The sequence below is a fragment of the Silurus aristotelis genome (genome assembly GCF_946808225.1).
Source record: "Silurus aristotelis genome assembly, chromosome: 27".
NCBI classification, from domain to species: Eukaryota; Metazoa; Chordata; class Actinopteri; order Siluriformes; family Siluridae; genus Silurus; species Silurus aristotelis.
Genome location: NC_139600.1, coordinates 6397141 through 6419640, shown reverse-complemented (window position 1 = coordinate 6419640; position 22500 = coordinate 6397141). Strand labels below are relative to the sequence as shown.

The following is a 22500-nucleotide window of genomic DNA, read 5'->3' as shown; positions in this document are numbered from 1 at the left end:
AGTGAAGTTTTTTTTTCAAGTCAGCATCAAAGTTGCTTGTGACAGACTTTGCCTCTCAAGTTTGTGAAATGAGAACTGCACAGCTAAAACGTCAAGGAAATACTTAGACCTGTTTCATCATCATGATGTGTCCGTTTGTAGATGAGGTCAGGAGAGACGGCTGCAATCGTCGCACGTGAGTTAGCCGAGCAGACAAAGACGGCGGTGTTGCGTCCCGGAGACGTCCCATCCACCGTCAGAGCAATGGCCCAGCTGGTGGAACTGTTGGATGTGCAGCTGAGAAACCTCACTCCTGGAGGGAAAGACACAGCAGCACGCAGCCTTAACAAGGTACACACACACACATACACACATGAACACACAAACAAACACACTGACATTCACACTCTTGCACCACACACATTTTTCTACAATGTGATGTTTTGTTTTTTTTTCCGTTTTTTATTCTGCTACGGTTTAGAACAACAGCAGCACAGGAACGCGTGCAATGTGTCATACTCGCCTTTTTACAATGCTATTATATGTTTGCAGTGTTTACATGGACCGAGCTGGGAAGGATGTGCTACAAGTTAGAGCAATAAATGATGGAGATAGAAATGTGTTGACTATTGAGGAAGTGGATAGGATTAGTAAGGAGGAAGTGAGAGCAGCGATTAAGAGATTATTAGAAAAGATAGCAGTGGAGTTTTTAACCAGGTTGGTCAACAAAATTCTGGAAGGTGAGAGGATGCCTGAAGAATGAAGAAGGAGTGTGCTGGTACCGATCTTTAAGCATAAGGGAGATGTGCAGACCTGCAGTAACTATAGGGGAATTAAGTTGATCAGTCACACCATGAAGTTATGGGAAAGAGTCGTGGAAGCCAGGCTGAGAGAAGAGGTGACCATCTGTGAGCAACAGTATGGTTTCATGCCGAGGAAGAGCACCAGAAACACATTATTTGCTTCGAGAATGTGGATAGAGAAGTATAGAGAAGGTCAGAAGGAGTTGTATTGTGTGTTTGTGGATTTATAGAAAGAGTACGACAGGGTGCTAAGAAAGGAATTGTGGTATTGTATGAGGAAGTCAGGTGTGTCAGAGAAGTTTGTGAGGGTGGTGCAGGACATGTATGGGGATAGTGTGACAGCAGTGAAGTGTTCAGTAGGAACGACAAACTGGTTAAAGGTGGAGGTTGCATCAAGGATCGGCTCTGAGTCCTCTACTGTTTGCAGTGGTAATGGACAGGTTGAGGGACGAGGTCAGACAGGAGTCTCTGTGGACTATGATGTTTGCAGATAATATTGTGATTTGTGGTGAGGGTAGGGAGCAGGTTGAGAAGAGCGGAGAGGTGGAGGTACATGCTGGAGAGAAGGGGAATGAAAGTTAGTAGGAGTAAGACAGAGTACATGTGTTTGAATGAGAGGGAGGGTAGTGGAGTGATGCGGTTGCAGGGAGAAGAGGTGGAGAAGGTGGATGTGTTTAAGTACCTGGGGTCAACAGTGCGAATTAATCGAGAGTGTGTTAGAGAAGTGAAGAAAAGAGTGCAGGCAGGGTGTAGTGGGAGGAGAAGAGTGATAGCAGGAGTGATTTGTTGTATGGCTTAGAGACAGTAGCATTAAGTAAAAGACAGGAGGTGGAGCTGGAGGTAGCAGAGCTAAAGATGTTAAGATTTTCATTGGGAGTGATTAGGATGGACAGGATTAGAAATGAGTTCATCAGAGGAACAGCACATGTAGCACGTTTTGTTGACAAAGTGAGAGAGGCGCGATTGAGAGACAGATGAGGGACGTGGGTTATATCAGTAGGAGAATGCTGAGGATGGAGCCACCAGGAAGGAGGAAAATAGGAAGGCCAAGGAGGCGGTGCATGGATGTGGTGAGGGAAGACATGCAGGTTGTTGGTGTGAACAAGGCAGATGTAGAGGACAGGGGGGTATGGAGACGGACGATCCGCTGTGGCGACCCCTAATGGGAGAAGCTGAAAAAAGAAAAAGAAGGAGAAGAGTGCCTTGATTGGAAGAAAGTTTCTGTTAAAACCTCTCCCCTACTAAAGTGCTGTTATATAACACGCACGCACAACCACACACACACACACACACAAAATATCTTGTTTTTCTTCTTTCATTCACCTCAGAGTGACACAGAAGTTAAATGAGTTATGAAGATATAAAAAGATTCCAGAACCATCTATCTATCTGTCTATCTAGCTAGCTAGCTGTGGTGAGCTGTAGGTACAGTAAGTGTTGTGTAGTAGTGAGCTGTAGGTATAGTAAGTGTAGTGTAGTAGTGAGCTGTAGGTATAGTAAGTGTAGTGTAGTTGTGAGCTGTAGGTATAGTAAGTGTAGTGTAGTAGTGAGCTGTAGGTATAGTAAGTGTTGTGTAGCAGTGAGATGTAGGTATAGTAAGTGTTGTGTAGCAGTGAGCTGTAGGTATAGTAAGTGTTGTGTAGCAGTGAGCTGTAGGTATAGTAAGTGTTGTGTAGTAGTGATCTGTAGGTCTAGTAAGTGTTGTGTAGTAGTGAGCTGTAGGTATAGTAAGTGTAGTGTAGTAGTGAGCTGTTGGTACAGTAAGTGTAGTGTAGTAGTGAGCTGTAGGTATAGTAAGTGTTGTGTAGCAGTGAGCTGTAGGTATAGTAAGTGTTGTGTAGTAGTGATCTGTAGGTCTAGTAAGTGTTGTGTAGTAGTGAGCTGTAGGTATAGTAAGTGTAGTGTAGTAGTGAGCTGTTGGTACAGTAAGTGTAGTGTAGTAGTGAGCTGTAGGTATAGTAAGTGTAGTGTAGTAGTGAGCTGTAGGTATAGTAAGTGTTGTGTAGCAGTGAGCTGTAGGTATAGTAAGTGTTGTGTAGCAGTGAGCTGTAGGTATAGTAAGTGTAGTGTAGTAGTGAGCTGTAGGTATAGTAAGTGTTGTGTAGCAATGAGATGTAGGTATAGTAAGTGTTGTGTAGTAGTGAGCTGTAGGTATAGTAAGTGTTGTGTAGCAGTGAGCTGTAGGTATAGTAAGTGTTGTGTAGCAGTGAGCTGTAGGTATAGTAAGTGTTGTGTAGTAGTGAGCTGTAGGTATAGTAAGTGTAGTGTAGTAGTGAGCTGTTGGTACAGTAAGTGTAGTGTAGTAGTGAGCTGTAGGTATAGTAAGTGTAGTGTAGTAGTGAGCTGTAGGTATAGTAAGTGTTGTGTAGCAATGAGATGTAGGTATAGTAAGTGTTGTGTAGTAGTGAGCTGTAGGTATAGTAAGTGTTGTGTAGCAGTGAGCTGTAGGTATAGTAAGTGTTGTGTAGCAGTGAGCTGTAGGTATAGTAAGTGTTGTGTAGCAGTGAGCTGTAGGTATAGTAAGTGTTGTGTAGCAGTGAGCTGTAGGTATAGTAAGTGTTGTGTAGTAGTGATCTGTAGGTCTAGTAAGTGTTGTGTAGTAGTGAGCTGTAGGTATAGTAAGTGTAGTGTAGTAGTGAGCTGTTGGTACAGTAAGTGTAGTGTAGTAGTGAGCTGTAGGTATAGTAAGTGTAGTGTAGTAGTGAGCTGTAGGTATAGTAAGTGTTGTGTAGCAATGAGATGTAGGTATAGTAAGTGTTGTGTAGTAGTGAGCTGTAGGTATAGTAAGTGTTGTGTAGCAGTGAGCTGTAGGTATAGTAAGTGTTGTGTAGTTGTGATCTGTAGGTCTAGTAAGTGTTGTGTAGTAGTGAGCTGTAGGTATAGTAAGTGTTGTGTAGTTGTGATCTGTAGGTCTAGTAAGTGTTGTGTAGTAGTGAGCTGTAGGTATAGTAAGTGTTGTGTAGCAGTGAGCTGTAGGTATAGTAAGTGTTGTGTAGCAGTGAGCTGTAGGTATAGTAAGTGTTGTGTAGCAGTGAGCTGTAGGTATAGTAAGTGTTGTGTAGTAGTGAGCTGTATTATGTATTACTTACTGATCATAATCATTGTACTTTTATTCGGGCACAATATCTTTTTGACAGTATTATATTAGTGTTTCTGTATGTGCCTGTGTGTGTGTGTGTGTGTGTGTGTGTGTGTATGTGTGTGAGAGTGAGTGTGTGTGTGTGTTTTCAGTTTAAGACCATGTTTATGCACTGTTATTAATTTGTGTACTTTTTGTTGTTTGTAGCTCCAAAAGAGAGAACGATCCTGCCGATTCTTCATTCAGGTATGTCTTGCATCTGTCCATTTCTGACTGCTTGTGTGTGTGTGTGTGTGTGTGTGTGTGTGTGTGTGTGTGTGTGTGTGTGTGTGTGTGTGTGTGTGTGTGTGTTTGTGTGTGTGTGTGTGCGTGCGCGTGCGCGTGCACGCGTGTGTGTGTATGAGTGCGTGTGCCACATAGCTTTGTTGTAATTCTTTACATTTCTGTGACTAGAGCACATTTTTCCTTTAGAGAAAACACTGATGATGTCAGCGCTGATCAGCAATGTCATATCAGGAGAGTGTAGTTTCTCACACACACACACACACACACACACACACACATATACATAACAAAAGTGAGCAAAAGCAGAATGACAGTAAGCTATGACTGGAGAAGATGAAGAAAAAGAAATGGAAGAGGGCATTTGTAAGCAAGGCAATATATGTATGTGTGTGTGTGGGGGAGGGAGGGACCATACAGAGTACAGAAATCTTTATGTTTTACTGATTGACTGAATAAAACACTAAGCGTATCGAATCTGCTGCTTAAGTTCAATGGATACATCAATAGACAGATAAAGGTCACTATATTTATACTTTCTCTCGAGGAGCAATCTCAGGGCTTTCTACTGAAAAAATAACTGATGTGTCCTGCTGTCAGGGATTCACCCTGCCACGCCCCCCTCTGTAGCTGTCAGGGATTCACCCTGCCACGCCCTCGTCTGTAGCTGTCAGAGATCCACCCTGCCACGCCCCCCTCGATAGCAGTCACGCAGCTTCCCAAGATTACCGACAGCTGTGGCTCATGAAAGATCAGACTACATAAACTCACGTTCTTGAGTCACAGGCTGTCGGTCGTTGTATTGTCATGCAGGTAAATCGCGTGGCTGCTCAAACGCCGGGATTCACCGCTGGCTATTTCTCCGAACTCCATTTCCTTATTGAAGTACTCATTGCCGAAAGCTTTACTTACATTGGGATTAGGCGTTTGACATTCGCGCTCATAGTGGATACTTCGTTACGAGCGGATGTCTGGGTTTGCTTTTGTTTTCATTGGTGTATGAGTGTTTTGTTTTTTGCACCTCAATAAAGAACATGATTGGACTTTATCTGCTTCCGCGTCTGCAGCCTGACAGAACGACCGACCTATACCGAACGCGGATTCGCCATTCCGCGATTCCGACCGCGACGGATCGGCAGCTGAACCCGGCTTCGGATTTCCTCCGGAAGCTCAGTGCCGCTCCTCGCGGATCAGATCCACAGAAGCCGGATCATGAAAGCGCGGCTGCGCCACGCCCCTCAGAGAGCGCGAGGGGATTACCGGCTCGTTACTCGGGGAAAAAAGACGAATTAGGCGGATTTCTGCAAGGCATCGGCGAGTATGTGGCTGTTAACATTTCCCGGTTTCCTTCCGAACGAGCCAAGATTGCCCTCTGTATTTCCCTCCTGTCTGGTGAAGTTCTTGCCAAAGCCAGCTCACTATGGAGCGCCAAAGGGGGCAAATTCGGCTCACTCGCCGAATTCAGCGGGCTGCTTCTGGGGAAGTTGGGGATAGAGGTGGTGGATCTCCACTACAGTTCCCTTGAGGAGGAAGGTGCTCCATTCCAAGGTTCTCAAGAGCACGTGGCTCCGTGCCGGATTTCCCATGAGCCTGCAGCTCAGCCCCAATGTTTTAATGAAAGGGCTGCTTCATCTCAGGGTCTCTACCAGCGTGCTGCTGTGTTCCGGGGTTCTCGTGGACGCAGCACACCATCTCCGAGCGTCGGCGAGCACACCATGCCGTCACAGAGCTTCTACAGGCGTGCCGCTGTGTTCCGGGGTTCTCGTGGACGCACCACACCATCTCCGAGCGTCGGCGAGCACACCATGCCGTCACAGAGCTTCTACAGGCGTGCCGCTCTGTTCCGAGGTTCCCGTGGGTGTGCTTTCCCGCCACAGAGTCTTCACGAGAGCGCCGCGCCGCCACAGAGTCTTCACGAGAGCGCCGCGCCGCCACAGAGTCTTCACGAGAGCGCCGCGCCGCCACAGAGTCTTCACGAGAGCGCCGCGCCGCCACCTTCGGTCACAGAAGGCGAAGTGACTCCTCCGAGTCCCTCTCCAGACGACGCCACATCCCTGAGCCCCTTCCAAGGCGACATGCCCACGAAAAGCTTGGCTCCGCCTCAGGATCTCCAAGAGAGCTCCGCCCAGCTCCAGGTCCCTCCAGAGAGCTCCGCCCAGCTCCAGGTCCCTCCAGAGAGCTCCGCCCAGCTCCAGGTCCCTCCAGAGAGCTCCGCCCAGCTCCAGGTCCCTCCAGAGAGCTCCGCCCAGCTCCAGGTCCCTCCAGAGAGCTCCGCCCAGCTCCTGGCTCCTCCAGAGGGCACGACTCCGCTCCAGGCTCCTCCCGAGAGCTCGTCTCCGCCTCCGAGCGACCCCACGAGCTCGTCTCCGCTTCAGTGTCCCAAAGAGAGCTCCACTGATGTCGTGGACCTCCAGGCGAGCCCTTCTCTGCTCGTGGCTCTCCAGGCAGGCTTCACCTCATTTCCAGGCTGCCCAGTAGACTCCGATCTGCTCCTAAGGGTCCCAAGGAGCGCCCCTACGCCCAGGGGTTTCCCTGTGCACTCACCCCGGCTCCAGGACTGCGAAAGGGAAGTTGAACCGCTGCCCCCGGGTTCCACCGACGGCGGCGGCTCACCCCACAGTCCCGCAGAAGGCGACGGCTCGTCTCCGGGCTCCGCAGAAGGCGACGGCTCGCCCCCGGGCTCCGCAGAAGGCGACGGCTCGCCCCCGGGCTCCGCAGAAGGCGACGGCTCGCCCCCGGGCTCCGCAGAAGGCGACGGCTCGCCCCCGGGCTCCGCAGAAGGCGACGGCTCGCATCCAGGCTTTACGCAGGGCGAAGGATCGCATCCAGGCTTTACGCAGGGCGAAGGATCGCATCCAGGCTTTACGCAGGGCGAAGGATCGCATCCAGGCTTTACGCAGGGCGAAGGATCGCATCCAAGCTCCACAGGGAGCGACGTCTCGCCCCCAGGTCCTCTTCAGGACGACGGATCGCCCACAGGATCCCCGCATGGCGACGTCGGTCCTCCAGGTCCCTCTGACGGCGACGTCGGTCCTCCAGGTCCCTCTGACGGCGACGTCGGTCCTCCAGGTCCCTCTGACGGCGACGTCGGTCCTCCAGGTCCCTCAGAGGGTGGTACGACGTTCCTGGTCTCGCCCGGGACGTCCTCCACTCCCCGGTCATTGTCATGGTTGGCGTCCAGTTCCGGTTCCCCGCCATGGAGATCATTCCGGCTTCAATCCCCGCCAGGGGCTTTACTCAGCCTCCCGTCAGCACCGAGGGCGTGGCTCCGTTCCGGATCCTCCTGCAAGGTGTTGTTCCATGCCGGCTCTCCGCAGAGGATGTTCACCAGGCCTCCGTTGCTCCCAGGCATCTAAGGAGGCCTTCCTCGGAGTGCCCTGGCCCGCCTGGCATAGGTGGGTTTTGGGGCGTCAGGTGTCGCCCCTGGATGGGGGGGTACTGTCAGGGATTCACCCTGCCACGCCCCCCTCTGTAGCTGTCAGGGATTCACCCTGCCACGCCCCCGTTTGTAGCTGTCAGAGATCCACCCTGCCACGCCCCCCTCGATAGCAGTCACGCTGCTTCCCAAGATTACCGACAGCTGTGGCTCATGAAAGATCAGACTACATAAACTCACGTTCTTGAGTCACAGGCTGTCGGTCGTTGTATTGTCATGCAGGTAAATCGCGTGGCTGCTCAAACGCCGGGATTCACCGCTGGCTATTTCTCCGAACTCCATTTCCTTATTGAAGTACTCATTGCCGAAAGCTTTACTTACATTGGGATTAGGCGTTTGACATTCGCGCTCATAGTGGATACTTCGTTACGAGCGGATGTCTGGGTTTGCTTTTGTTTTCATTGGTGTATGAGTGTTTTGTTTTTTGCACCTCAATAAAGAACATGATTGGACTTTATCTGCTTCCGCGTCTGCAGCCTGACACCTGCACACGGATCAAATCAATACCTTGAATAGTTAGTTAGAGTAGTTTTAAAAATGTGTGTATATTGATCATACTCATATTATCCATAATATCCAATTTTCCTGTTCACTCCAACCAGCCAGTTACCAAAGTTCAGTTCAGTTTAATTCAGTGTGTGCTTTGGCATAAAACAATATTTTGTATTGGCAAAACAGCATCCAACTACAGAGCAAGAGAAATAGGAACTAAACAAAATATATAAGTAAAATAAACATAAAAATGCAGCAAAATAAATTACCAACACGGGTGGAAGGTTATAGTGGTAGGTGGGTTAGAGTGGGTGGATGGTTATAATGGTAGGTGTGGTTAGGATGGGTGGATGGTATATGGATGGTTTTGGTGGTCGGTGGATGTAGGGTGAGTGGGTGGTTTGTGGGTGAATGGTTATGGTGGTAGGTGGGGTTAGAGTGGGTGGATGGTATGTGAGTGGATGGTTATGGTGGTATGTGGGTGGATGGGTATGATGGTGAGTGTGGTTAGGGTGGGTAGATGGTACTTGTGTGGACTGCTAAAATAGTAGGTGGGGCTGGAATGAGTGGATGGTATATGGATGGTTATGGTGGTAGGTGGAGTAAGGTAGAGTGGATGGTATGTGGGTTAATGGTTATGGTGGTAGGTGGTGTTAGGGTGGGTGGATGTTATGTGAGTTAATGGTTGTGGTATAGATGGTGCGAGGGTGAGTGGATGATTATGGTGGTAGGTGGGGTTAGGGTGAATAGATGGTTTGTGGGGGTGAATGGTTATGGTGGTAGGTGGGGTTAGAGTGGGTGGATGGTATGTGGGTGCATGGTTATGGTTTTATGTGGGTGGATGGTTATGGTGGTAGGTGTGTTTAGGGTGCGTAGATTTTACTTGGGTGAATTGTTATGGTGGTATGTGGGGTTAGAGTGGGTGGATGGTATGTGGTTGGATGATTATGGTGATAGGAGAGTTTATGGTTATAGTGGTAGGTGGGGTTAGGGTGGGTGGATGGTTTTGCTTGTAGGTGGGGTTAGGGTAGGTGGATGGTTATGGTGGTAGGTGGGGTTTGGGTGGGTGGATGGTTTTGCTTGTAGGTGGGGTTAGGGTAGGTGTTTGGTTTTGCTTGTAGGTGGGGTTAGGGTAGGTGTTTGGTTTTGCTTGTAGGTGGGGTTAGGGTAGGTGTTTGGTTTTGTTTGTAGGTGGGGTTAGGGTGCATATCTTATTTAATTAAGATAATTTTTTTTATAATTAGTTACTACATAAATTACTACTGAAACCAGTATGTATTAGAACAAGTGCATTGATATAAACCTGCGACCCGAACTACAGTCAGAGTCGCATCACGCCACAGCACCAAATTTTTATTCTTTACGTAATACATTGAGAACATTCCAGAAATCCAGCAGTTTGAGCTTTTCTCACATACTAAAATTCTCAGTGGTCACTGATATCTGCAGTGTGTGTGTGAGAGTGTGTGTGTGTGTGAGAGTGTGTGTGTGTGTGTGTGTGTGTGTGTGAGAGAGAGAGAGAGAGAGAGAGAGAGAGAGAGAGAGAGAGAGGTATTGTGGCCTGATGCAGTCTTTACGCTGTATTAGCCTCACAGCTTCAAAGAATTTCAGTTCTGCTCCATTTAGCAACCTTGTGTGTGTGTGTGTGTGTGTGTGTGTGTGTGTGTGTGTGTGTGTGTGTGTGTGTGTGTGTGTGTGTGTGTGTGTGCTTGTGTGCGCACGCGTGTGTGTGTGTGTGTATCTGTGTGTGCATGCACAATTGTGTATCTGTCTGTCTTTGCAGGCTGCAGATAAAGGGGAGTGTGACTGTAACACGAATTGTGTTTTGAGGGAAAATGCCTTACTGTTATCTTTAGTTGTATTGTAGTTCTCCCCTCTCTTTCTCTATTTTTCACACACACACACACACACACACACACACACACACACACACACACACACACACACACACACACACACACACACACAACAACAACAACAACATCACTAAACACTAAGCGTTTATTAACAAACATTATACTTTTGCATCCCAGTTTCTTACCTTTGTTTCTTTTGTGGTCTCAAATTAAGCAGGCAGACACACACACACACACACACACACACACACACACACACACACACACACACACACACACACACAGAGCTACTGTAACTGGGGCAGAATGATTCAGCCAATAGGCACATTAGCCTGCATCAACCAGACAAATGACAAAACATCCCTCTATCTTTCTTCTGAAGAAAGAATGAGAAGAAGCTTATATACAAAGAGTAAACGATTGAGGGAAGGAAGAATAGATTCAATGTCTTCTACAGTGGTTTTAGTAAGAAAATTAATATATTATGCTCTGATATTTTTTGTAATCTTAACACATAATCTAAGAAAATATGTTTTTGGATTATATGAATAACATAAATACATAAGATACAGTAAGATCCACTACCTGAAAGCGTCTTCTCCTATTTTATTTAGTACAGTAGGTAGTTCAGCTGTAGTCTCATTAAGTGTCTTCATTCTTTGCTCAATGAAGTAAAGAGACTGCAAACTACTGTATCCTGCACAAAATAATCACGTTTATTAATATGCATAGTAAAAAAAAGTTTCTTCCAACAGACAGATGGTCGGATATGAAAAAGAGCACAGCACTGCGGCACCAAGAAATATATAAACCAGCCAGAGCGTGTTACCTTATATATTTATTTATTTATTTATTTATTTATTTATTTATTTATTTATTTATTTATTTATTTTTTAGCAAAGATAGATAGACAACAGTTTTATACGTCAGTGGACTTTCCTTCACACTTGTATGTTTACGGCTGCAGGAGCTTAAATAGAAGAGTTGCAAAACCTCTGGCGAAATAGTGAACAATGGCAGCAATTGTTTCACTCATTTTTCACCGAAATGAACAGACATGGAACAGCCGCAGGAAGACCTGTTTCTGAAAGCAGAAATATATTGATGCAAGTAATTCACCAGCAGTAAGAATTAGAAGGGCAGATTTGAACACACAAAGAAAATGCCAAGGCGAGTGACAAATCTAAATTGTTTGGAACTAGGATGTACCTCAACAAAGGTAATGGAAATTGTGAAGAAAGAAAGGATCTTGTCATGATCCAAAGCATATAAGCTGTGTGGTGAAATTATAATAGAAATTATTAGAAATTAATCTAGTTTTTTTTATATTTGTATGAACAAAGGAATAATGATGCAAATTTTTCTTAGTGACATTGTACAGTATCTTGTGTTAGAGCTAAGCTAATAGTACTGCACTTTATCACATTCGCACATTTTGATCTTTTTTTTTGTTTCATTTATTTCTGTGTTACAGTATAATGGCAAAAGCTTTTAGTAGTGGTTTATAGAAAGTGCTCAACTCGGCTAGTTAGTGCTATTAGCATATCTCAGCAGCATCGTGCCAGTTCATAGCCACATCACTTAGCTTTGTTGCCTGTGAAATTAAACCACTTTCTAATGGGAATTGGCCCTGTGGTTTCGATTAACCATTTCAATCCTTATGTTTACAGGAAAATGTGTTTTCAGCATGAAAAAATGAAAAGATTTCTCTTTGGTTACAGTCAGACGATACTCTTTTCTTTAGATTGTGCTTTTGTTTGCAAATTGCCAGAATTGTTGAAGCGTATGATTTCACTTCATGTGTCATTGACCAGGTATCACAACTGCTAGAACAGCATGATGCACTGTAGGCATGCTAACAAACAGGCAGCCTAGCATGAAAAAAGCCAACACACAGAGGAGCTGGAAGGTGTTTTAAGGTTTAGAGTTCTGAAATGCTGAATCGAAGTCATCCTTAAGTGTTCCGGGATGCTTGACCTGATGCTAACCTTCATGTCAGCTCAAATCAGTCTGATTTTCTTTTGCTTTGCATGTGATTTCTGAAAAAGCAGCCAAAAACATTTTTCGCACATTGTAATGCTTGTTGTGAGCATTACCCCAAGCTCTTGACATGTATGTGCATAACATGCTGTGCTGCTGACGCATGATTTTTTTTTCAGGTGTATATCTGTTCGTAAAATAGTGGTGTATAGGTGTATAGCTGTTCCTAATTTGTGGCAGAAAAGGAAATCTGCTTATTATTTTTTTGCAAGATATGCAGGAGCATCCTGATTGTAATAGCGGGATTTTAATAACCTGGAGGCTCTACAGTGTACTCGTGTATTAAGGTTAGAAATTTTAATATCCCAGCATATTATTGTCTTGTGTATTTAAACGCAGTTGAAACACCACCTACTTTACTCTTAATGTCCATTTATTAGTTTCAGGTATATTATGCAGTTTAGACCTGATATCATTGTAAATGTGTGTGTGTGTGTGTGTGTGTGTGTGTGTGTGTGTGTGTGTGTGTGTGTGTGTGTGTGTGTGTGCTTTGTCTGTTTTTTTAGAAAAAATATTAGGGGAAAAATTTAGTTTGGTGTATGGCAGCATTTAGCTACAGAAATAGTCGAGTCAGTGGAAGTATATATAACGACGATAGCAGTGTGTGTGTGTGTGTGTGTGTGTGTGTGTGTGTGTGTGTGTGTGTGTGTGTGTGTGTGTGTGATTGTCCTCACCCTCATTTTCACAGTGTTGCATATTTCCTATAAAGCTGCTTTTACATTGACAGATTTATATATTAGCACAAAGATAGACACATGCTGTGTGTGTGAGCATGTATGAGCTTTTATGTATGTGTGTGCGCGCCTGTGTGAGTGTGTGTGCATGTGTATGCGGTGGCAGACAAAGAGAGAGCGAAGAAAAGTGAGAAAGATATTAATGTCTTGGCCAGACGAGGAAGATGTAAGTGCTTTATGGCGAGGCAGGGCATTATGGGAAATCCATCCTTATTGTGAAGTCCAGGCGCCAGATGGGTGACACCGTCTCCTCGGCTGTCAAAGCGAATTTCACTTATCGGATACACTTCTAAATGTTTTTTTTTTCTTTTCCTTTTCTCTTTTTGTATAATATTTGAATATGTTTAAGGATGAGGCTCTAAAATGTATGTATATGTAAAAAAAAACAGCAACACAATAATATAAACAGAAAAAAAAAATGTGCAAGCTGCTTTACTGACAAGGTCTACAGAGAATTGTGTCTTTCTTTTATATGGCAAATTAGCAAAGCTTGTCCATTCGGCATTTTCGCCTTAATGATTAGCTTGTGCTTTGGGCTGTTTTCTACACCATGCTTTCATTTCATCCCCACTGCTGCTGTGGCTGCAAAAAGGAACAGAAACCCTTATAGAATTTGTAATGGTTTTAATATTTATAATGGAACTTCTATTGTATTGTTTACTGGAAAATGTAATGGTTGCTGTGGGTTTTTAATGGTCGTTTTATTGCCTACTATCGGAGGCATGTTGTTCAGTCCATTAAAGACCATTAAAGCACATTTGTCAAAGTTATGTGTTGGTGTCTACTGGACAGCAATTGGGTTTATTAGGACATCATGAAGCTTAAGCATTTTTGGTTTGATTAGAAGGATTGACACTATTAAGCATCCAGATTCTAATAATGGTTTGATCAGAATGATTGAATGGAAACCATGTGGTAAATGCTTTTTTTGGATATTAATTGTGTTGATTTTAATGGTCTCTGTGAGTCTCTACCTGTCATTTGTTTGCCTTAAATGTTATGGGTAGTGGATGCCATTGGAGACAAAAGAGCATCTTTGGAAAGGCTATATGTTGGTATCTCCTGGACACCAGTAGCAACCATTAGGACACCATTAAGCAATCAGAATCCAAAATGTTTGGTAACGATGTCTTTGTTCTGACAATAATGTTTTCATGATGTACACAACCACAAATAATGGAAACCCTTTGGTAATGGTTTGAATGGATAACAGCTGATGATTTGTAGTGGAAACCATTTGAATTTCTATGATGGATCTATCATATAATTTCTATTCTATTGGGTTCTTTAAAACAGAAAGCCACAACAAAACAGAAAGCCACAATGACACACAAACTACACTGATATTGATATTGGAAAAAGGATTCAATTGAAAATCCATCCATTATAAAACGATTAGTGTTGAGCAATGCATTGTGTTACAACATCTCATTGATTGCAAAATAAAAAAGATTTGGGGGCAAACTGTTATCCACACACTTACAGCCAGATAGACAACTGGATTGCTTTTTAAATATATGAGGTCTGTAATGCCAAGCCAAATTTATTTTGTTCCTCTGAATACTGTAGAATACATAGAACTACACAGAAATGTATGTTCTGTTGTCTGTTGATATCTGTAATTTGAGCAGTGTCTGCACAGTGTACATATGTCTTTACTTCTGAAGGTAATTCGATGATAAAGTAAATAATTCATTGTTTGTCATGGTCAGTATACAAAGAGTTGTACTTGGTATGCATTTTGATACTAATAATGTATGTTCACATCATAACTGTGACACTTGCATATAGACGCAGCGTCTCGTTTCCTCTTTGAAGAACCATGGTTACATACATAATCTGGAGTCGTTCCCCTTAAGGAACTCGTGCTGTGTCAACGATGCTTTTGGAACGAGAGTCCAATAACGCCAGACTGACCAATCCCTGCTTAGTGAGGATGGGCACAGCTAGGTCGAAGGACAAAGGGGCCAGTAGTGGCAAGGCTATAAAATCTGACAAAGGTAAGCGGGGTGGTCCAGCCCACAGTGTTGAAGATGCCTTGGAGGGAAACTCCAGAGGACAAAGCCTTAGAGGCTTCCACACTCAAGTGTCAAGTGAGTGCTTGCACTGGGCACAGTCAGTTAAGCTTCTCCTGGTCTGGGGCCTGAAAAGGAGGACACAAGAATGCCTGGAGCATAACAGGTTGTTGAACGACCAAGGGTACCTTGGGAACAATCCCTGATTTAGGGTAGAGGAAGACACTAGCCATGCCTGAAGTAAATTCCAGGAAAGAAGGGGCCACAGAGAGGCCCCGAAGATCCATTACTCTCTTGAGAGAGGAGATAGCCAAGAGGAACACAGTTTTGACTGCGAGGAACCTTAAAGGCACCTCGGTCAATGGCTCAAATGGAGGCTCCGACAGGGCCTCCAAGACAATGGCAAAGTCCCATGCAGGCCCTCTAGATCATACCACGGAGAAAATGTGTCACCAACGGGTTGCCCCATGAGGGGCTGACATGAGAGGCTGCAATGGCAGACACGTAAACCTTCAGGGTGGAAGATTCAACCATTTGGTGAACTGTTCTTTAAGGAATTCCAGCACTGGGCTGACCGGGCAGTTAATTTGATCCAAATGGTGCCGGTCCCGGCAAACTCTATCAAACAGGTCCACCTGAGCTCGGTAAAATCTTTCCCAAATTTGCTCTACTGCATCCGGGTGGAGACACCATTTCTCAGGCCTAGGCCCTTGCCTCGAGAGGGTGTCTGCTCACTCGTTCAAGTGGCCTGGGATATATGCTGCCCTAAAGGAGAGCAGCTTCCCCTGGCTCCACAGGAGGATCTAACGTGCCTGCTTGTACAGGAGGCAAGATTGCAGACCCCCATGGTGATTGTTATAAGAAACCACAGAGGTGTTGTCCGAACTGACCAACACATGGCGGGCTCTGAGGATCTGGAAAGAAATGCCCCAGCACTCTCTGTAACTGCTTAACAGTAAGTGACTTGCCTTCTTTCACTCTCTTGATGGCGTTCAGATAGATGAGATTTGAGCAGGAGACAACTGCGCCTGCGTGATGGTCGAATCCCATACTACACCTACATAAGTGGTTCTCTGTAATGGAGAAAGCACACTCTTTTTGGTGTTCAGCCGTAACCCCAACTCCTTCATATGAGCGAGAATGACAACTCGATGCTGGACCGCCAACTGCTCCGATTGAGTATGTCATTTAGAATGCGGACACCCTGAAGTCTCAGAGGGACCAGAGCCACAGCCGCATTGCTGTAAGATGCAAGAATGAATACATGAAAGTATGCATCCTTCAGATTTTTCGTGACAAACTAGTTCTCAGACCATCTCGATGGCCTCCTTGCTCACGAGGTGTACTCACTTCCTGTTCCATAACCAGAGCCCGCTCGGGACCCACCAGGTCCGTAAAGCTTGAATCGTATAGCCTTTGTCTACAGTGCGCAGGACCCACCGAGACACATCTGGCAAAGCTTCTTAGACTGCCATATAGTCTCTTAAGGAATCAGTCTTTCGAGACTGACCTCTGGTGCACCAAGAGCTCCGCCATGGTGTGCAAGCATCCTACGGCTTGACCTGCCGAGGTAGTTCAAAGGGGCTTGGTGGGCAGCGCCAGGGTCTTTAAGGATGATGCAGCACCCAGGGAGAGATAGCTATGCCAGCATCTCTTCAACCTGGGCCATCGTCCCATAACCACACTCTTTCATTCCAAATATACTAGGGTATAGGGAGACTCTAGGACTGAAGAGGCGGACCAAATATAGCTTAGCCCAAGACCTGGACACCGCTGTGTGCAGGTCCGGAAAAAAAGGGCAGACCCTGGCATGGAGGCGGTGATGCGGGTTGCAGAAAGCGCTCGTCAAGGCGAACTTTCTGCTGATCGGACGGCCAATTTATATCAAGCTTGGCTACGGCTCGGGTCACTGCCTCTAACGTCTCCTTGAAAAGAACTCCACCCCCTTTCCCTCCTGAGAGGAAGAGAGGCGGAACTTTGCACTCTCCCCAAAGGGAAGAAACCGCTGAAAGTCGTGCTTCTGAAGTTTTAGATCAAACGCTGGATCAGGCAGGTGTGGAGGGAGAAAAGGACAAGCCCATCTCCAGACTCTCTGCCAGGTCCATTTGTGAGCCCCAGGTCGTTGAATGCAAGCAGGGCCAGAACCATGAGGAGCAGGAACACTCTCCTCTAAGAGTGCTTTACGGGAGAGGAGCGTCCGCAAAGACATGTGAGGGCAGTCGGCTCCCTCGAGAAGCTGGTACCGGTTTCACTCCATGTCTCCATCTACAGAGATTCAGTGTGAATTGCAGAAGGTGCTTGACACACTTTGAAAAGAAGCCTTCCATGACATATTTCATAAGAGGCAGGAACGATCAGAGTGCTGTATTGCTGTGCAAGGGGACTATTTTGAATATTTTTATATTGTGTAAACATAGATAAATAGAATAATTTCTTGTAAACAGAGCTTGGAACTTTTTAATACCACCTTGTATCTGCTGGAGTCCAGTCATGACTGCCCAACCAAATCTTACTAAACAATGAGTAAAGCCCTGAAGTAGTGGTTTGAAACTTTGAAAGAGTAGTCATAAACTCTGGCAACACCATTATAAACTGTTATTAGGTAACAAAAACAAAACAAAAAAAGCTATTTATTTGAAGAAATATTTTTTATTTCATTTCACATTTTTTCTTTCTCACTGTACATTTTTGATTATTGCATTAAAAGTTACATTGGAAAAGTTTTGATTCCATAAAGACTGTGCAAGTAAAAAATCAGCCCTGCTGATTCATATATTTCCGTGTCGTCTTAAAATCTGCTTTAAACATATCTTAACAACCAAAATACTGAAACTGACATAAGAGCCAAGCATGATATTTTACAGGATGTTGATCCTTTGACATAGTGTTTAAACTTTTTATTTGAGATTTTTCATTTAGATTTATTTTTAATTGATGTATCCGACACACAGGTCGACTGAATCCCTCATGACTCTCTGCTCCCTGAAACAGAACAGCATCTTAAGCAATTCTTTTAGTTCAGGGTTTAGCAGAGTTTGGTGCTTGCCTTGCCAAATGGTAACTGATTCATCTCAGCTATTCATTAGGTGTGTTCCAGGCAGATAAATCACCAATCTGTGCAGGACACCAAAGCAGGAACCATGGCATAATGCACAGTGTACCTAATAAACCTTCAATTTGAGATTCAAACAAAGGAAAAGAGACTCTTTTTAATTACCATATAGGACACAGTTTATCTTTTTCATATCTAATTATCAATTTGATTTATAGGTCTGTATAACTTTGGGCCAGACAATTAAGCTACAAAAACGTTTTGTGAATCATGCGCAGATGTGGGAACTCCGAGCTCAAAAACCATTGTGTACAGTGTATTAAAAAATTTTATGAATGAACAGCAAACTGTGATGAGGGATATATGTTCATTAATCACTGTTACAGTTTCAACAAGCAAACGTGTCTTTATGCTGCTTGAGTTAAATCAAATACTTCTTAAAGAAAATAAATGGCCTTTTTGTCTACTGTTATTGCTGCCATCTGGATTTGACATCACTTGCTGAACTCAAGGTTTTTTTATTGGTGAGAGTTTTAGTGGAATGCAGAAAGGAGTATGCAATTTTTAATTTTTTTAATATGTAAATATTGAAAAAAAATAGTATGCACATAATAAAATTTGTTCTGACAGCTCTGTGTGTATGTGTGAGTGTGTGTGTGTGTGTGTGTGTGTGTGTGTGTGTGTGTGTGTGTGTGGCAATTCTGTCTATATATGTCACTGCTTCTATACTCGTCTCTAGGGCACCGAGGCAGCCTCTCGTTTCATCTTGGTGTCTCATTGTGGATTTTCTCCCTCCTCCAGGCAATGGTGGAGACGGTGAATAACCTGCTGTGTGGGCGCGCTCAGCCTGCGTGGAAGGCGCTGTCAGTGATGGATCAGCTGCGCTGTGCCACCATGCTTCTGGACACAGTGGAGACGGCTGCCTTCATGCTCGCCGACAACCTGCTCAAGACTGACACCATCCAGGAGAACACCGACAACATCCGTATGTCTATATTGCAACACATGCGCACACACAGACACACACACACACACGCACACACACACACACACACACACACACACACACACACACACACACACACACACATAGACTTAACACCATAGCTACAGGAAATAATATTTTCTAACTGCCAGGCAGGTTCTTTTATGGCACATCTCTGCTGAACGCTCGGATCTGATTGGTGGGAAGGTTTTTGATGAATTTCCCATACAGTAGATGTATGCACTGTGGTTCAGAGAATGTATGTGCATTTATTTTGATTGCAGTCCTTACTCATACGACACAATACAGATTGAAACAATTTTCTATAATGGGTTCTTTGGTTTGATAAGATTGATTGACTGATTTCCACAAGCACATCATAATGAAAACCATTTGGCAATAGGTTTCACGGGTATAAAGTAAATTGTACTGGTTTTAATTGTCTCTGAGAGCCTTTACTTATATTTGTTTGACGCCTGTTTTTGACATGTTATGTCTAGTGACTAAAGATCAATCAAAAGTTTTTGGCAATTTGTAGAGCACATTTTGGTATCTACTGGACAGTAGTAGGGACCATTAGGATGTCATAAAGCATACAGATTCCAAAACATTTCTAGCAGGATTCTTTAGTTTGATTAGAGTGATTGTGTGTTTGTGGATTTAGAGAAAGCGTCAGACAGGGTGGAGAGAGGAGTTGTGGTATTGTATGAGGAAGTCACGTGTGGCAGAGAAGTATGTGCGGGTGGTGCAGGACATGTATGAGGACAGTGTGACAGCAGTGAAGTGTGCAGTAGGAATGACAGACTGGTTCAAGGTGCAGGTTGGATTTCATCAAGGATCGGCTCTGAGCCTTTTCATGTTTGCAATGGTGATGGCCATGATGACGGACGAGGTCAAACAGGAGTCTCTATGGACTATGATGTTTGCAGATGATATTGTGTTCAGGTGCAACAGTGCAAAGTAATGAAGAGTGTGTTAGAGAAGTGAAGAAAAGAGTGCAGACAGGGTGAAGTGGGTGGAGAAGAGTGATAGCAGGAGTGATTTGTGATAGAAGGGTATCTGAGAGAGTAAAATTGGAAAGTTTATAGGACTGTGGTGAGACCTGCGATGTTGTATGGTTTAGAGACAGTGGCATTGAGTAAAAGACAGGAGGTGGAGCTGGAGGTAGCAGAGCTGAAGATGCTGAGATTTTCATTGGGAGTGACGATGATGGACAGGATTAGAAACAAGTTTATAAGAGGGACCGCGCATGTAGGATGTTTAGAGGACAACGTGAGAGAGACCGGATTGAGATGGCTTGGACATGTGCAGAGGAGGGACATGGGGTATATCGGTAGGATATGGAGCCACCAGGAAGGAGGAAAAAATAAAGACCAAGAAGGAGGTTCATGGATAAGGTGAAGGAAGACATGCAGGTAGTTAGTTTAAAAGAGGCAGATGTAGAGGGCAGAGTAGTATGGAGAAGGATGATCCGCTGTGCGACCCCTAATAGGAGCAGCCGAAAGAAGAAGAAGAAGAAGGTTCAGTAAGCATCAATTTCAACAGGATTTAGGTTTCCATTGTGGTTTTTTCCTGACCTATTTTATTTCTACAGTGCAAGTAGACAACAACATTTACACATCATGACTCAATCATTATTAGTATTTTTTAAATAAATTTTATCACCTGTCTAATGAAGTGTGGTACTTAAAATGAAGTGAGTGTTTAGATACGAAGACCAACTAACATAAAGGTGATCTCAGCTTGTAAAAGTAAAGAAAAATGGCAACATGCAAAAAACGAAAACACACACACAAAAAAAAAAAACGCCCCCACACCGAGCACTCGTCACATACCCACCACAAATACGACGGCTGATCAAACGGCTAACCTTCCGACCCGCAAATCCATTAGTGTGCTGACAGTAAAAGAACTCGACGTTTACAGAAGCAGATACCTGGTCCAGGTCAGTGGATGCACACTGTAACAGGATCTGTCACACAAATGACCTGCTTACACTTTTAACCCTGAGGGTGACAAATTGAAAACAATTAACACAGAAACCTTTACCGCCTTTATTATAAAGATGGCATTTATATTGCGGACATTATTCTTTCAGATCATTGAGACCCAAGAGTAGCTAGTTGAGGTATAATTTTAATATTTGTTGCCAAAATGAACTGTGATTTGAGGTTAATTCAATGGGAGGTGGCTTCAGAGAACCAGTCACATTTAATAGTTCTGAAATCTAAAAGCTGAACTTTTTTTTTATTTTATGTTTGTCTCCACTTTTTGAATAAACAGATAAATAGACAGACACACATTGGCAAATACAATTATAAATATTGAATAAATAAGTGAATGAATAATAAACAAGTAAATACATACAGAATTAAATAAGATACAGCTGTCTGTCATTTGCCACATACACAAGCTCACAGATGTGTATAATTGGCTACTGGTGCTGTGATTGACAGGAGAGAGAGAATGCTGTCTCTCCCACATTGGTTCCCAGGATAGCTTGTGCCTTTATCAGGATTCAAAATCGTGATCTACTAATTATAGTACAACAAGATAGCTTTTTTGTGTTGTATTATTGAAGTACATGAAAAGTTTTGGACACCCAACCATAAGATTGGTATGTACTTTTTTAACATCCTATTTGCTGTTTAAATAAACTTCATTCTTCTGTAAGATGTTCTACTAGATTTTGGAATGTGCTTGTGGAGATTTGTGCTCAGGCAATCATAAGTACTTGCCTTACTAATGCCTAGTGAGGAGGCCTGGGGTTCAATCAGCATTTCAATTCATCCTAAAGGTGTTTAATAGGGTGGAGGGTCACAGCTCTATAGCAGGAGACCTTCCAGCCCAATTCATGTAAAGCATTTCTTCATGGAGATGACTTTGTGCACAGGGACATTGTCATACTGGAACAGGTTTGAATCTCTTAGTACCACAATGCTACCACATCCAAAGACATCCCATACAATAGTGTCTCAAACTTTGTGTTAACAGTTTGGGGAAGAACCACATATGGGTTAAAAAATTAAGGTGTCTCAGTACTTTTGTCCACATAGTGTATGTACAGCGTGTTTGATGGCATGATAGCACAGGAGCGTCTGATTACAGACTTGACATGAAGTGATACAAGAACTGAATCTTAATTACCTAGCAAGATGTGTGTGTACTTGTTTAACTGTTCTTTCACACAGCAAGCTGATTTCAAGGTCAACTTAGGAACTAGACTAAATAAAATACATTTCACATTGTTTGGTTAGCATTTTTTTGTATAGGGTTTTTTGAGTATAAATTGCTAATGACTGACATGAAGGAAGTTACACTGAGTATTTAACCAAATATATCTTTACTAATGTAGCATTTGTGTGCGTGGGACTTTTAGTGCAAAGTAGTGAACAGAGCATGAAATTTAAAATGATTTCAAATTAGAATGAACGAAGAACAGTATACACTCACTCACACACACACACACACACACACACACACACACACACACACACACACACACACACACATACACACACACAGGCACAAAACACAAATGAGATTCATGGAGTAAAGAGAAAATGTAATAAGTGAGTCTGAGACACAAAAGGAACGAATGTGAGACTGAAGGGGCAGCACAAGCAAATTAGAACGAGAGTCGAAACAGAGAGAGAAAGAGAGAGAGAGAGAGAGAGAGAGAGAGAGAGAGAGAGAGAGAGAGAGAGAGAGAGAGAGAGAACACGAGAAATGGACATATGGCACCAA

The 22500-nt window shown here is 44.1% G+C and overlaps 1 protein-coding gene across 9 annotated transcripts in view; it reads left to right on the top strand.

Moving 5' to 3' along the window:
- adgrl3.1 (adhesion G protein-coupled receptor L3.1) overlaps positions 1–22500 on the top strand; it is a 203832-nt gene that overhangs the window by 131900 nt on the left and 49432 nt on the right. For all 9 annotated transcript variants that reach the window (XM_083532498.1, XM_083532500.1, XM_083532499.1 and 6 more), the window contains 3 exons: positions 142–330; positions 4069–4107; positions 18570–18753. In XM_083532498.1, coding sequence (XP_083388624.1) covers positions 142–330; positions 4069–4107; positions 18570–18753 — 412 coding nt within the window. The remainder of the gene's footprint in view (positions 1–141; positions 331–4068; positions 4108–18569; positions 18754–22500) is intronic.